A 15,856-nucleotide genomic window follows, 5' to 3' on the forward strand; every position below is an offset into this window, starting at 1 on the left:
GTATTATACTGGAAATTCTTAAGAATTGGGAAAATGTCTTATTATTATTTTTCTGTGATCATTTACAGTAAGTTATCTAGAACCTGGCTCTTTCTATAGAGAAAGTTACCTGAAGACAATGCAATAGAGATCAGAGGTAGTTTGGTAAGGAAGATATTTAACCATTTAACAAAATCATTGTCTAAGATAACAATTTGGACAGTTTTCAATTTTAGTTATTCTGTTTAGACATCTTTGTTTAGTGTCTTTGTTTCCTTGAAAATTAAAACCAGTGACACCATCAAATCATTAAATTTTTCATAATTCTCTTTCAGTATTAATTTTAAAGATCCACAGTTTGCTGAAGATTATGTTTTTAAAGCTGTAATGCTTCCAGGAGCAAGGTAACAACAGTAAACTACCTACCTAAGACATGTGCTTTATGGCAGTGTTCATCCCTGTATCCTAAATAGTGTATTTTTAAATGGCCAGAAAACCAGCAGCAGTTCTGAAACCTGGTGACTGGGAAAAATCCAGCAATGGGCGGCAATGGAAACCTCAACTTGGTTTTAACCGGGACCGGCGGCCTGTTCACCTGGACCAGGCAGCCTTTAGAACTTTAGGGTGAGTTGTGTCATTCCTGTTTGTATATTATGGGGTTTTTGTTGTCATTTTCTTGAGTTATTCCATAAACAAGTCAGTATTTCTGCTACAGATATTTAAGAGACTACACAGTACAACCACTTGGTTTCTATATTAGTGGTTTTAATAATCATCTTTTCCCTTCTCCTGTCTATCTCTCTCTGTCTCTTTCGCTACTCAGACAAGTATCTCTTCGTAGCCCTAGCTGGCCTGGAATTCACTATAGACCAAAGTGACTTTTAACATCCGGAGACCCATTTGGCTCTGCCTTCAGAGTGCTGATTAACTTCTTCATTTTAGAAGAAGTTAATCACTTCTATATTTCTTTATGTATTGATTATATGTTGCATGAAGAGTCTATTCTCTCAACAGGCTTTTTTCTAGTTTCTAATAAAGGGATGAAATATTTTCTTAACTGTCAAGAAGGTTTGGATTTGTCATGTATTGTTACAAGAGTATCCTTATAAAATGTTAATCAATACATTAATAAAATAAATAATTAAAACAAAGATACCAGGCTCTTAAATTTTTCTTTACCTATGCATGAAAGGTAATATGTCATTGTTTGCATTGGCAGTTTTCTGCCAGTTAAGATAATGTTTATTTGATCGTCTGTATTTCCTATATAAATTTGTGGGTTTTATCTTTTACCCTTATTACCTGTTGAATTGTCTTTTTCCTAGCTATAGAAGAAACTGTCTTTAGAGGACTTTAAAACAATGAAAGTTCAGGCTGGGATAAAAAAGGATGGCCTGGGATGGGTGTGGTGGCAAACGCCTATAGAACCTGGAAAGCTCTGGAAGACCACAGGGGGGAGTCAGCTCAGGTTACAAAGCAAGACCCTGTCTCAAAGCAATTGATGGAGGAAATGTTAATAACTCATAATTCAGGAATTAAAATGATAACCCATTTATAGGTATTTTGATATTAATATGAGATCTGAAGAATGAAAAGATAATTCAGGCAGAAAGTCTCTGGCAGCATGTAATTTATATATTAAATAATAGAAAATGGTGGTTAGAGGTTAAGAGTAGAATTCAGTCTCCATTTTCTAAGCTTCCTATATTTATAGAAGTTCCTATACCACTCTACATGTCAGTTTCCTAATATGTAAAGTGGTTAATAATTGCACCTGTCTTGTGACAACTAGGTGGTAGCTTCAGCACCATGTCAATTGATACTGTTACTGTTTGGAAACTTCTCGATTCTTGATAAAAAAAAAAATTCAGAACTTTCTTATTTCAACATTCTTAGTCTTTTAGAAAGCAACATTGAAGTGCTTCTAAGAGTTCTGAGTTTCAAAGATAATATTTTATCTAAATTCTTACTACTTGGAACTTATCTTGAGAAAATAGTTTAAAGTAGCATAGCTGTACACCTAATGTCTTGTTTATCAAAGTATGTAATACTAGCTGTAAATGAGAGAGAAAGTTTAGTAAAATATGAGACATTAATATAGTGAAATAATCTAAAGATTTTATGCTATTGCTGTTAGGAGTAAAGAGAGCCACAGGACAGTATTTGGGATGCTAAATTAAAATAGCAAAATATAGAATAGTGATCAGTAGTGACAGCAACTGAACAGATCCTTGAGGAAAAAAGTCAACCATATTTAAAAAAAAAAGATTTGTTGGCTTTTTACAAAGGAATTAGATGCTTAGAGGACTATGAACATCTTAATATGGTAAATGAACATTTCCTGTTACCATTATAATTAAACTAAGATTCCAGTTTGGAACCTTAGTTTAATTATAAACCTTATTTTTACATTAATCAGGTCTAGCAATAAAGAGGAAACTACAAGTGTTTGATTTGTCAACTTAACGTATAAATATAATCTCTGTATATAGCTCTCTATTTTTTTCTTACGTAAGGGTCTCTTTTACAGCCATGTTATACCAAGAGGCTCGGGGACCGGTGCTTACAGCAACACTCCACCACCACCTGCCAATTACCAGGGGAACACATACAGGCCACTGCTGAGAGGTCAAGCTCAGATCCCAAAACTTATGTCAAGTAAGTTTTTACTTGCCAGAGTAATGATAGAAAATAGTTGAGTGTTACATATGCTAAGTGTGCCATTGATTTTAATTTTTTTCCTACTTAATGTTACTTTTGAGATCCATGGCTGTGCTTGTTCATCAGGAAGATACAGATCACGTGCCAGGTTCTCTAAACTATCTTCATATAGCTACCCAGACAGGGGAAGCATGGGGGAGAAAAGCATTTGTGAGTCTTCAGGGCATTGATACTTAAAAATCTATGTTTTTGATATTTGTAATATTTTATAAATTAAATTTCAAAAGAAGGGTGGGAGCTAGGAATGTGGCTCAACAGTAGATCCCTTGTCTTGCTTGTCAGGGTCCTGTGTTTGATCTCTGCTACTACCTGGAATAAAGAGTGCTGCTTTAACGCAGAAAACTCACAGAAATCTTTAAATCTCTTTCCCTTCTTTCTTTTACTTCTCTGATCTCCCTCCTTTCCAACTTAATTGTTGTTGTTACTGTTGTTTGTTTGTTTGTTTGAAGTAAGGTTTTGTTACCCTGGTTGGCCTCAGAGTTACAGAAATTCTTCTGTTTTAGTCCTCTGGTGCTAGGACAGTGGTCTTAAGCCACTCACCAGATTTAAGCCATTCTTCCTTAATCCAAATAATGTCTCAGTAATATATGCCACAGAGCCAGGCATTACTTTTAGGTATGTTGAGTAGCTATTAAAGTGCCAGGTAAAGAGGGTAATTGTTAGAAGTGTGTCTGTTCTGTGCCTATTATGGTTTTAATGTTAGTTGATTTATAAACCATTTTCTAACTTGAAGCACAGACTTTTTGGATATAGTACATGAGAAGAAATAGGTTCTGAAGGTCTCATTTCTCTCAGGGCCCACTTGTTATCAGGTATGGTGTCTGATTGAGTGACTTTGCTGGTTTACATGACTCTCTAAAATTGATTACAATGTCATTACTCACTCTCAGAGGACCTGGTTCAATTCCCAGCACCTATGTGGTAGCTCACAGCCATCAATAACTCCAGTTTTAGGTCATCTGCTACTTTCTTCTGGACTTTGACAGCATAGCATGCACTTTGTAAAACATCCATAACAAATAAATCAAACACACACACACACACACACACACACACACATATGTGAGAAAACGCGTAATTGTGAAAATAAGATTGTTCAGTGACTACCAAAAGTCACTTGCTCTGGGTTTACTAACACACATCTATAATCCTAGCAGAATCCGTGGAACAAAGGTGGGAGGAGGATTCCACAGATTTGAGGCCAGACAGGGCCACAGAGGGAGACCTTGCTTCAACAAAATCTAAACCCACAAAACAACAAAATCTAAAACATCCCTCTTTGGGAAGTGTTAGCCTAAGTTAGTGGTACTTTGCTTAACAGGAGCCAATAACCTATAGAACATCACTTATTATAAATTTGAAACTTGAAGTTTTGGTTAAAAACTTTTAGTAAAATTGAAAACTAAGCCACTTAATATTCCAAAGCATTTTTAGTGTCATAATTATTTTCTTTAATATGGTGTGGAATAAAATACACTGGAGATGAACCATTTGGTCAAAGTGCTCCTCTTCTATCAGCTGTTTGCCATTAGTGTCTCTTATTGTTGGTCTTTGGTTTACCTTTAATGTGACAATTTGGGTCACATTATAATTCTTTATTTCTTGATAACTTTTTGGAGTCAAGTATAGCCCTGAGTACTCAATATGAATAAAGCATCAGTTTTTGCATTTCAGAGAAGGTAGCATGACTTTGTTTTGATCAGTAAGCTTGTCACTTATCTGCATTTGAAATGTGATTTGTTATTACTGCAATCAATAAACTTGAAGTCTTTTCTTTGATTGCCATGCTGATTAAGTAAATTGTCACTTGAGAAGCTGTTGGTGAAGCTCGTTTTATGTGGCCTTGGAGCTCTAGAAAGGGAATACCTTTTTAAAGACCAAAGGAAAAAATTAACGGCCCCCTCCTTGTTCTTGTGCCTTCTGAAGTGCAATTCATTGTCTTGTAGGTTTTTTCCTCCCACTCAAAAAGATCTTCTGTTAAAGTCATACAAATGAATAGTAATACGTTTATTTTACTGTCTGCTTCATTACTTATAAAGCCAAGAAATATCTCTGCTTTATGAGTACTCTGTATATCACCCAGAGCTTCATGACAAAATTTACTTAAAGGTTGCTTTGAAAATATTTATGGCTGTTTTTTTTTTTAATTTTTCTTTTTGGATTAATAGCAAAGTATGTTTAATAATAATATGTGACAGAAAACTTTTTAAATTTTATATTATTAGCTCAAGTTTTAGCAAAACACCATATATTTGCTAATGCTAAGATTATGTGAAAAGGGGTTGTTCTGAAAGTGAAAATTAAATATGGAAGCACTTAATGTACCTGGAAATAGTGACATGGGAATGAATAGTCACCAATTTTTTAGCACTTAAAGATAAGCCTGTTAGGAAGTGCTCATTCTTGATGTTTCTGTATTATTGTATTAGCTCTTAAAAATAATCTTATACTTAATTTAATGTACATCATGCTTATATTTAATATCTGTGAAGAGATGGTAGTTATGGCATTACATTTTCTAGGAGAAAATAAACATTTTTCCCTTCATTTTCAGAAAACTCTAGGGTAAATGGCTCTGGAAAGTTTATTTTAATGAGCATGTGTCTTTTTCTTTGTCTTTAGTTGATCTTGAATAAATCGGGTTTTCATGTGAAAGCTTTTCTAAGTACCGTAGCAGAATGCATTCTGTGGTTATTAGGATACACCATGGAACCCAACTAAGAGAATTAAGTCTTGATGATAACCGTGTTTCCAGGGTGAAGCGCAGAGGCATGCAAAGTGGCACTGAACAGCGTCTGAGTCAGTTACTTTGTTGGTTTGTTTAGTTTACTTTTGTTGGTCTGTTACCTAATTTTGTACATGTAAAGACAAAATACAAGTTTTTAAACATTTTAACTGATTCTTACTAATTTTTGTATACCATCTGAATAGGTCATTGGTCTTCAAGTTTAACAAAGAATCAGAAAAAAATACAAATACATAATTTCATTTTCAGTGGACTATTTTCTCATAGATTACAGGTCATTGTTTAGTAAATGTCCTAATTTTTCCATCTAAAGAAGCCTCACAAAAGAAATAATTATCATTCTTAGATGAATTTCCAAGCTTTACCTGTTTAAGATTTCCTTTGGGGTTAAGGTTTAGTTTACTTGGTATTTATCTAGTACAAAGCGATGGGTTCCATCTCTCAGCACCATGTTTTCCAGGCATGGTACTGCTGCTCACTCTAATACCCAACACTTAAATAGCAGAGGCAAGAGGATCAGAAGTTCAAGGTCATCTTGGCTACTTAGATTTTGAGGCCTATGCATGGGACCCTGTCTCAAAAGATAAGATAAAATACTGCTTTTTCTGACAATTTATAGTCTGAATCATTCTGGTCCCAGAATGGGCAACTTTCTTCTTCCCTTTCTGTGAACTTTGTGATTAGCTTCCAGAATTTCCACTGAGGTTTGAGCCCTGTTTTATATCTTTTGGACCATTTGGAAGCTTTTTCTGTATTGTGGCTCAGCTTTACTGCTCATAGCAAAAAAATTTTTTTTTCATAGCAAAATTTTTAAGCAGTAAAACAGGGTATTATTCAGCTGGAGACACTACTTGGCTTTCTGGTGAAGGACTTCCTCTCCTTTTTGAAAGAGGAGCCCCTAGTTGGGTGATGGAAACTGTGCAGGTTGGTACCAATCTTTGGGTAGTATGCCCATATCTAGAGAATAACCCCAGGCTGGCTCTCTCAGTGCCGTGGAGATGGACAGAAAGGCCAGAGCAGAGGGGCCAGCTGTGCCATGCTGCAGTCGTCAGTTGTTACAGGCTTTACTTGGCTCGTTTGTGGTTTATGAAAACTTTAAAAACATTAATTCTTTTGAATTTTTTTTGTAAAATAAGTTGTACATGTTGGTACTTAACTAGGTCTAAGCTTTTCGTTTCCTCATTCTTTTAGAAAGTGGTTTTGAAAAGCATGGTTTTGGTTTGTGTTTCCATTAAAATATATGCCTGAGTACGTTATGGGAAGCCATGTTCTTGCTCTTGACAGTCTGGAGATGGTCCCTGTCTTCTGTACATAGTGAATGTACAGAGGACATGTACTGTTTTAGTTAGATTTCAGCAGACCGTGCTAGAGGCAGATAATAACTGCACTGCAGAAGCCAGGAGCAGTGGTTGGTTGATACTGCCCCTTTGAGTGCTTTAAATGTGAATGCTGCACCTGACCAGGAGTTGATAGACCTTTCCTTCCTTGTAATGTTCACTTTTTGTAGAAGAGCAGCAGCCATTTGGTTATATCTAAGATAAAATTGCCAGTTCTGTTTGCAATAATGGGGTGGGGGTTGGGGTGTTGATGACGAGGAATTAATTAATACTACTCGTTCAGTGTACAGTCATAAAAAAGGCTGAGATCCTTTATATATATATATATATATATATATATATATATATATATATATATATATATGACATTTAAAGTACACATGTAAAAAGGCTATGTATGTGATACATAGCCACACACTACAAGAAGTGAGAGAAGTATAAATATGGCTAAGGTTGTTACCAGAACTGCCTTGCTAGCCACAAAAATATAACCATCGAAAGTCTGTGCTAATTTTCTTGGTTATTTTCCCAGTAATGGCTAATTCTGATTCTAGCTTGCTTGCTTGGTTTACATGCTATCTCATTCCTTTTTCAGTGACTTTGGAGTATAGCCCATGTGGGCAGGTGATGTTGGATGCTTTTGCTAGCATTTTGTGAACTCCTCTCATTTATTTTCCAGATATGAGGCCCCAAGATTCCTGGCGAGGTCCTCCTCCTCTTTTCCAGCAGCACAGATTTGAAAGGTAATTGTAAATAAAGCTTTGAATGCTTCTTGTATTGACATCTGGGGTATGCTGGCAACTTACAAAACAAAACCTACCTGGTTTGAGATAATGCTTTTTCTCACCCCAAATATTTTTTCTTGTACTTGTTTTTAGGAAATACAGAAGTAATACTTTGAATTAAATATTCTTGTTTATATAGTTTCCTGTGTTTCTTGGTTTTCTTGGACTTTATTTTATTGATGCATTGAGGTACTCTAAAAAATGCACCACAGAGCTTAAAATTGTATTAGGTTTTTGTCAAGCTAAACAAATTTCTCTTTAGCAGGGTTGTGCAGTTTAATGAGGCATAACTAATGGTGTTCTACTTTTATCATGTCTGCCAGCAGCACAGCATTAGTACAGACCAGCTATTGATTCTTACTACAGACCTCTTCAAGTCCTAATCAGCTTCTTTGGTACAACTTTTTCAGGGCTGACAGGCCTATTGTAGGGCAGTGTCACTGTAGGTCAGTAGTTATTAGTTGCCACTGAAAACAGTTTCTTTAACTACTTAAGACTGAACTGAATTAAATGCAGAAGGGACTCAGAAGAGGATTATGGGATCTGCAGTCTAATAAGTACCATGGGCTAGGAAGAATGTGACATGGTTTAATAACAAGGGATGTTTGACATGTGTTCTGTCATTCATAAGTTCTGTGTTTCTAAGTCAGATGGGCCTGCCAGTTATGAATGATTATATTATCATCTGTAGAATCGTTTATTTAAGAGTGTAATGTATCGTTCCAGCTGGTTTTGACAGCATCAATAAATGTAAAACCAAATGGGGGCTCATAAAAGTAAAGCTTCCTTTTTCACCTTTCCAGTTATGATCTGTTTACACTTTGCTGAGTTAGCTGTTTTAGTCCGTGGAGTACATTAATGCATGGCTCCAGAAACAGTGCTTTTCTTGTACACACACTCACTAGCTCTGAGCCCTTCTAAAATTGCCTTTTATTTTCTGCAAGATTTCTACAAAGATTTGTGTAATTCAGCTGTTTATTGATGGAGCTACCTCATGCAAATCATATTTTAAATTTAGTACGACTGGTAAGTATATGTTGTATATGCTCAAAGCATACTGCAATACTGTGTTTAATTATCATCAAAATAGCCCAGGATGACCTGGAACTTCCGGTCCTCCTGCCTTAGTCTCTCAAGTCTGAGAGTAGGGATTACAGGTATGCAACACCATGACCAGCTTAATACCGTTTTAAAACAAATACAGGAAGAAATTCTTCTAAGTTATTATATTTGGTTTTTTCATATCATTGTTCATTTCTTCAGTATGTTAATAACAATTTCTAATGTGTTTCTTCAGCTTAAGAATTATCAGCACTGTGTTAACATCTCATAGATGTGCTATTAATTTTCATTTTTACAAAAACTGAAACACATTCAGTAGTTTTTTCAAGGGCAGTTTTCCATGTTACTCTTTCCCAAGAAATGTTTTAGTAGAACAGAATTTCATTAAACTATTTACTCTGAACATAATATAAAGCCACAGCACATCAAAGGGAATGAAGGCTCAGCCTCCACTGCTGGGGCTCTTTCTGCAGTGGCAGCAGCTTCCTTCTGTTCTGTACTCATGGAAAGTTGGTCTAGGACTACCATCTGTATCCTCTTGTCCTGCAGTTTATCATTTTCTTGTTCTTATTCTACCCACTAAGAACTGTTATTACCCTGACTTTGTGAACCCAGAAGTGAGGAACATTTTGTTTAGGGTTTTGGGGGGTGGGTGAGTAGTGTCACTGAAAGAAAAAGGTAAGCATTTATAGAATTCTCAACTCATTGTTATTTAGGAAATGGAACTCTTTATTTTTGAAGGTGGGGGTCTCACTATATGGCCACATTGGTCTCTGACTTGTACTCTTTGTGCCTCAGCCTCCCAAGTAAAAGTGAACTAAACCATTTTATTCTCCTAAGCTTATTTAGCTAATAAGTGGTTACAGCTTATTGCTCATTCCCATAGCACTTGTCATTCTAGATAGTCAGACCTTACAAGACAGAGAAGGAACCATTTTTACTTTACCAAAAAATTATAGATAATAGATGGTCTTATGAACGCAGGTTTTTTGTAATCCTTAGTTTAGAGCATTTCCAGGGCTCTATTTTTTGGGCATTGTTAAGAATCTTATTATAACATGAGTTTTGAATGTATCTTGTTTCCTAAAGATAGTATATTATCTTGAATTATTTCTTCCTTTGGGATAGTACTTAAATCTATCTGTCTGTCTGTCTGTCTATCTATCTATCTATCTATCTATCTATCTATCTATCTATCTTTCTATCTCCCTTTGACCTTAAAATACAGCTGGGAGAGGGATCAGTGGATAAAAGCACCAGCCACCGAGCCTGATAATCTGATTTGTGTCCTCAGGACTCAGTGGTGGAAGGAGAACACTAATTCCTGCAAATTGTCTTCTGAACTCACACACATACACACAGGCAAATGTGAATACACAAAAATAAATACATGTGACTTAAGAAAAAAATCAGCAAGAGATAGGCATGGTGGCATGTATCTGTTATCTGGACCCTGAGGAGGTTGAGACAGAAGAAGGATTTGTCTCAAAAACAAACAAGCCATCATTCTCTTCCCTAGACAGAGTAACTGCAGTTAATGGTGCCGGCTCTGCGGGACTAGCCAGCCTTTGAGTTTCTTTTCAGCCTGTTCATCGCAGCTGTTCACTTCAGTTTTTTTACTTGTAAAAATTCAACTTAATTATTGGGGGAGGGGGAAATCTATAAACAGTGTGATGAACCATCGTAAAATTTAAACTACTCAGATTGGTGGGCTTTAGTTGCCAACTACTCTCCAGAGCACTAAGTTGGAAGCTTAAGAATATTGTTTTCACTGCAGTACCAAGTAGTGCCTTGCCTTATAAATAGTACCTCAGTTTATAACCACTAACTCCATTCATTCATTCATTCACTTATTTATTTATTTTGCTTTTTTGTGTTTGTTTATTTTTTTAAGACAGGGTTTCTTAGTGTAGTCCTGGCTAGCCTGGAACTCACATTGTAGAACAGGCTGGCCTTGAACTTAGAGATCTGCCTGTCTCTCCCTCCCAAGTGCTGAGATTAAAGACTACATAACCACTACCTGTTTTTTATTTTGCTTTTTTTTGAGACAATTCCCACTATGTAGTCTTGGCTAGCCTAGAACTTGCTGAGTAGACCTGACTGGCCTTAAATTCAGAGAGATCCATTTGCCTCTGCCTCCAGAGTGCTGGGACCAAAAGTGTGTGCCACTACACGTAGTCCTATTGGAAGTTAGGGTAGGCCAACTTTAGGGTTTCCATCTCACATTTTATAAACATTTTCTCAAATTTTCAGTTTGCTTATATTATATTTACAAGTTAATATAATCAACATAAAAATGATTGCTTCATAGTAAATACAGGTGTTCTTGCCAGCAAACAGAAAATGCTAGTATATACCACTGCTACATTGTTTTTTCTCTTTAAATTTTCTTACTAATGATTGTCATCATAGAACTTATCTTTGATCAAAAACAGTGATTATTTTGCACAAAAGAAAAATTGTATGTTTTATACTGTGACTTTGCCTTCTAACTTATTTTTAGAATATAAAGATGCTTATAAATTATATTTATAGCTTATACCAACATAATTCCGTAAAATTTACTAAGACTAAAAAGAAAAATTAATCACAGTACAGTGTATGAGTTGCAGTTTTGGTTTGTAGACTTTGCTCATATATCCCACATTGATGATCCTTGGTCATGACCCATTGCCAGCAGCTTCCTTACCTCTATAGAGGTTAAAACAGACCGTCCTTATGTATGCATAGAGCTATTCTGAATCAGATAGGGCATTCTTGCCAGAATTCATTTGTGCTAATAATAACCTAAAGATAATTATAAGTCCTGACCATAGGCACCTCACTCTGACTTGGAATTGACTTTGAATTACATGTGTTGTGTTTGAGCTCTGGTTTCACGCCTTTCTATAAAGAGTTGCTTTAGCCTTCCTTGAGTCTTCAGACAGCTGTTGTCTTTGAACTGTTAAACAAGAATAATTACTTTGCTTTTTGTTTTGTTTTTAAGAAGGCTTGTTGTAAGTGAAGGGAGAGTAGAGAGGATAGATTCAGATTTGAATAGCTAACTGTAAGAAGAATTAGTCCACCACCCAATGAGCACAACATCAGGCTTTTATCCCTAACATTTTTTCTCCCACAAAGAAGTGAAATGCATATGCTGCTATCATTATAGTGAAAGCTGGCTAGTCAGAACCTTGGTGAATATAAGAGATTTTACTGAGTTCTTCTTGACATCATCTTTGGCCCCCAAATTTCTAAATGTTAAAGTATATAGGAACTTTGTTTTCTGTTTACTTTTTGTGACTGTAAATAGAAGTTAAAAATTTCTTACTGGGAAAGTTCCATTTAAATGGTGATTATTGCCTTTAGAAATATCCTTGTTACATTGTTTATGTGACAGGTTTTAATTAAGTTATGATTTAATGCCTTCTACCTGTTGTTGTGTATCTAAAAGTTAAAATAGGCACTTGAAGACAATTAAAACATGTCTTTCAACTAGTAATCTGGGACAGCAAACTGGTTTATAATAGCTGTTGAATCTGTGTTCCCATGTAAACTGTACACCAAATGCCAGTCAGCCCATGCCAATTAGTGCTCATGTTGCTAGGTCACCATGGTCAATTGAAAACTGCATCAATAGAACTTGAAAAGGTTTCTTCACGATCAGACCTTCTGACATATTGAGCAGAATAATGGATGGGAAAAAACTGCCAAGTCTCCTACCCTGGATTCAAAATACTCAGCAGTAAGAATTCACTTGCAACCTGCAATTAACTAGAAAGAATAGAATCTAAGAACGAGTGCAGACATTTTTAAAAATAAAGCCTCTTTCTCCTACTTGTACATGTTTTTACTCTTCTGGACAGCATCATAAATGTAATCAGTGTGGTGATTATGGATCCAGATACAAAGAAACTTCACATTTAAAACCATACAAAATATATTACAAAAGTTAATCAGCTGGCTTTATCTGTTCCCTTTAAAACATTATTCATTGCGTGTGTGCATACTGTGGTGGTTGTGGGGTATTACCTCATGTGCAGGTTCCAGCTTGGGTCCTGGGGATTGAACTTGGGTCATCAGACTTGTAAGGCAGGCACTTGGACCCTCTGAGCTATCCACTAGCTGTAAACATTCCTTTTAATATATTGTGGTATTTTATGAAGCCACTTCAGTGGTTACCAGAGACACAAAGGCTATCATACTGCATAACATATCTAGGTAAATTGGGTAGTCTTAAAATTTGGAGGAGATAACCTGTCCATTTTAGGCTTGTGTTGTAAAACAGGCTTCACTTCTGAAATAAATGTCTTTTTACAGAAGTGTTGGAGCTGAACCTCTACTGCCGTGGAACCGGATGCTCCAAACCCAAAATGCAGCCTTTCAGCCAAATCAGTACCAGATGCTGGCTGGGCATGGAGGATATCCACCCAGACGAGATGATCATCGAGGAGGGAGACAGGTAACAACAACAATGTGGGCCGCAGAGGAAAAGCAACTCACTGTTCACTGTTAGGTTTGCCTCTGGAGAATTAATATTTTGTTACCAGTATTTCTGGAGAAATTGTTAATAGAGCAGCATAGGTGAATTTTTGTTATCATTAAAAATACATTTATGCCAAGTATCTCACCTAAATAGTTTATATGTGGGCAATCTTCAAGAATCCCAGCCTAGAAGCCCTTTTATCATAGCTATCAGTGGTGATTCACAGGAGTCACGGTCACCAAAACACATCTTTTTAGCTTAGAGGATATTGTATTTTAATATAAAATAGCTGTGTCATTAACAAATGAAGACTGCCTAGAAACCAAAAGTAAAATAAATAAGTAAAATAAAATAAAACAAACACAAACGTACCTTTTCACCAGTTGTTTTTATTCATCCTAGAATTCTAACTGATGTCATTGAGTCCCTCTTGGTGGAAGCAAATTTCTCTTTGAAGATTTTTCCACACATTTTTCTACTAAATGAAAGTGCCATGTGATGCAAATGAGCATTGTAATTCTTAGATAAATTGAGGTGGTGTAGCTTTGTTTTCTTAATTCCATTCAGTCTTAGCAAAAGACTTAGTTAAAGCTGAGGTCTATTTAATATAATTTCCCTTAGCAATTTGTGAGCCTAAACAGAATTTGTACTTTAATCCAATCCTTGGTAGAGAATAGAATTTGGAATACTGCAACTGGTGTGTAGTGTTCCTTGAATTAGGTGCCTGCAGTGGCATGAGGAATTTTAAATTGTTTGCCTGGTATATTGCCTGCAGGCCTTTGAAGTACTTTGTATATTGGCTTTCTAATTTCTATTTTTTACTTTGTGCCCCGCCCCCTTTAAGTAATTTCTCTGACATGGAAGGAAAACTGTTACACCTTAAAAGTGTATTTTTGAAAGTCTGTTTCAACTTTACAAGAAAATAGTCAATTTAATTACTTATAGCTAATGCCTTTTGAGAAAAGTTTGTTATGATTCATTAAAATCATTCTATAGAATTTAAATTTTTCCTACCCAATACCTCTGAAAAGTCATATTAGGAATTACTGCTGTCTGTGCTACTGGAATTTAGACGACACTAGACAATTAAAAACAACAGCATTTTTAAGATGGAAGACATGAGAAACCGTGGAAGAAAGATGCTGTGTACAGTCCCTTCTTTTACACTCAGGAACTGAAAGACTGTGACTGTGACCTCAGAGGCAGAGCTGGGGACACTGAACCCCAGTTCATCTTTCCTCTGGAAGTGGCCGAGATTTTTCCCTTTGGAGGGACTCTGCTCTTGGAAGAGGCGAAATTCTTAGCTGAGAAGATATATAAACAAGTTGGAAGATTTCTTATTTTGGAAATACACTCATTCTTTTTAGTCTTGAGTCCATGTAGTTTTTGTTAAATCACAACGGTTGGGAATTAGAGTTTATTGTTAAGGAGAATCATGCTTTTATGAATTGTTTTTGTATGGAAATGTTTTACAAGTATTTGTTAGTGTTTTATTAATATTTGTTTTTCTTTGAACAAAAAAATATATTCCGAAAAATAACTGGCCATTAGGCCTCAGTAAGTCTCTTCCCTACCAAGGGCTCAGAATGGTGGGAAAATTTTAAAGCACTGTCTTTATAGCATGCACAGTATCTGTGCAGGCTCAGACCAAACAGAATCCAGCATAGAGAGGGGAGGTAGACAAAAAGTCCCTCCCTTAGTTAAGGAGCATTGGCAACTAGTAGTCACTGGGAAAGAGAGGGAAAGTTTTGATGTTTTTTGTTTATTTAAGAGTTTAGCTTATGGTAGGGTGACTACCAGTAAAGGTCACACAGCCAAAAGTATACGGGCAGCACACAGGGACAAGAAGGGTGGTTTGAGTAGAGTGGGGGAAGGAATAATATAGTCAAAACACATGGACATTCTCAAAGAACTAATAAAAATATAAAAGTAAACCCCACTGCACATACTTACAAGAAGCATTTCATTGTTCATTTGTCCGCATTTTACGGAATTTCCTAGATGTGGTTATTAATGCTGTGGAGTTAAGTGTTTAGTAATTCAGCCTTTGTATGCATCTTCAGCTTTGTAACAGGCTATATTAGAGCTGTAGGCTTAGAATACATACCTTTGAAGACTTCCCATGTGATGTACCTTAAGAAAAAGTCTACTTCTTCGTGAGGTAGTCTTCCACAGAGATGTAAATTTCTATATTAGGTGTTATTAATTCAGAAGATAAATTATTTCTTTTGTTTACTTACAGAGATATCCCAGAGAAGGACGGAAATACCCTTTGCCACCATCCTCGGGAAGATACAGTTGGAATTAGGCTTTTGTAAAGCTTTCCACATTCCTTTCACCATTCTACATTTTTATGCTATTTGTGGAAAGGTTTCTTTCTCAAGTAGTAGTTTTTAATAAAAGTACAGTACTTTGTGTATTTCTTTTAACTGTGTGTATATTTTTACTGATCTGATCTCACTGTTTTATGTTGCTTTCCAGAGATGTGTATTGCATAATACAGTGGGTCTGAATTTATTATTGCTTGTAAACACATTTGATGAAATTAGGAGTCCTGGGTTTTCATTATGGTTAAAATTCAAAACAGCTCTATGCTGATTTTAACGCACATTAATAATTAGGGATGGACATTGAGCTGCACATTCTGCAGACTAGAGCATATATTGCTCAACATTTCTTTGAAAACATTTCATTAAAGTACTTGTCTTACAGAAATTTGTGGACTTTAGTAAAAAAAAAATAAAGCTGAACTTTAAAAATG

At 35.8% G+C, this 15,856-nt stretch overlaps 1 protein-coding gene across 2 annotated transcripts in view; it reads left to right on the plus strand.

Annotated features, from left to right (window-relative positions):
- Xrn2 (5'-3' exoribonuclease 2) overlaps positions 1 to 15,856 on the plus strand; it is a 63,752-nt gene extending 47,896 nt beyond the window's left edge. For both annotated transcript variants that reach the window (XM_052183824.1, XM_052183825.1), the window contains 6 exons: positions 315 to 383; positions 472 to 603; positions 2,510 to 2,637; positions 7,463 to 7,526; positions 12,930 to 13,071; positions 15,338 to 15,856. In XM_052183824.1, the coding sequence (XP_052039784.1) occupies positions 315 to 383; positions 472 to 603; positions 2,510 to 2,637; positions 7,463 to 7,526; positions 12,930 to 13,071; positions 15,338 to 15,403 (601 nt within the window). In that variant the 3' untranslated portion in view covers positions 15,404 to 15,856. The remainder of the gene's footprint in view (positions 1 to 314; positions 384 to 471; positions 604 to 2,509; positions 2,638 to 7,462; positions 7,527 to 12,929; positions 13,072 to 15,337) is intronic.

Source organism: Apodemus sylvaticus, chromosome 5 (assembly GCF_947179515.1).
Source record: "Apodemus sylvaticus chromosome 5, mApoSyl1.1, whole genome shotgun sequence".
Lineage (NCBI taxonomy): Eukaryota > Metazoa > Chordata > Mammalia > Rodentia > Muridae > Apodemus > Apodemus sylvaticus.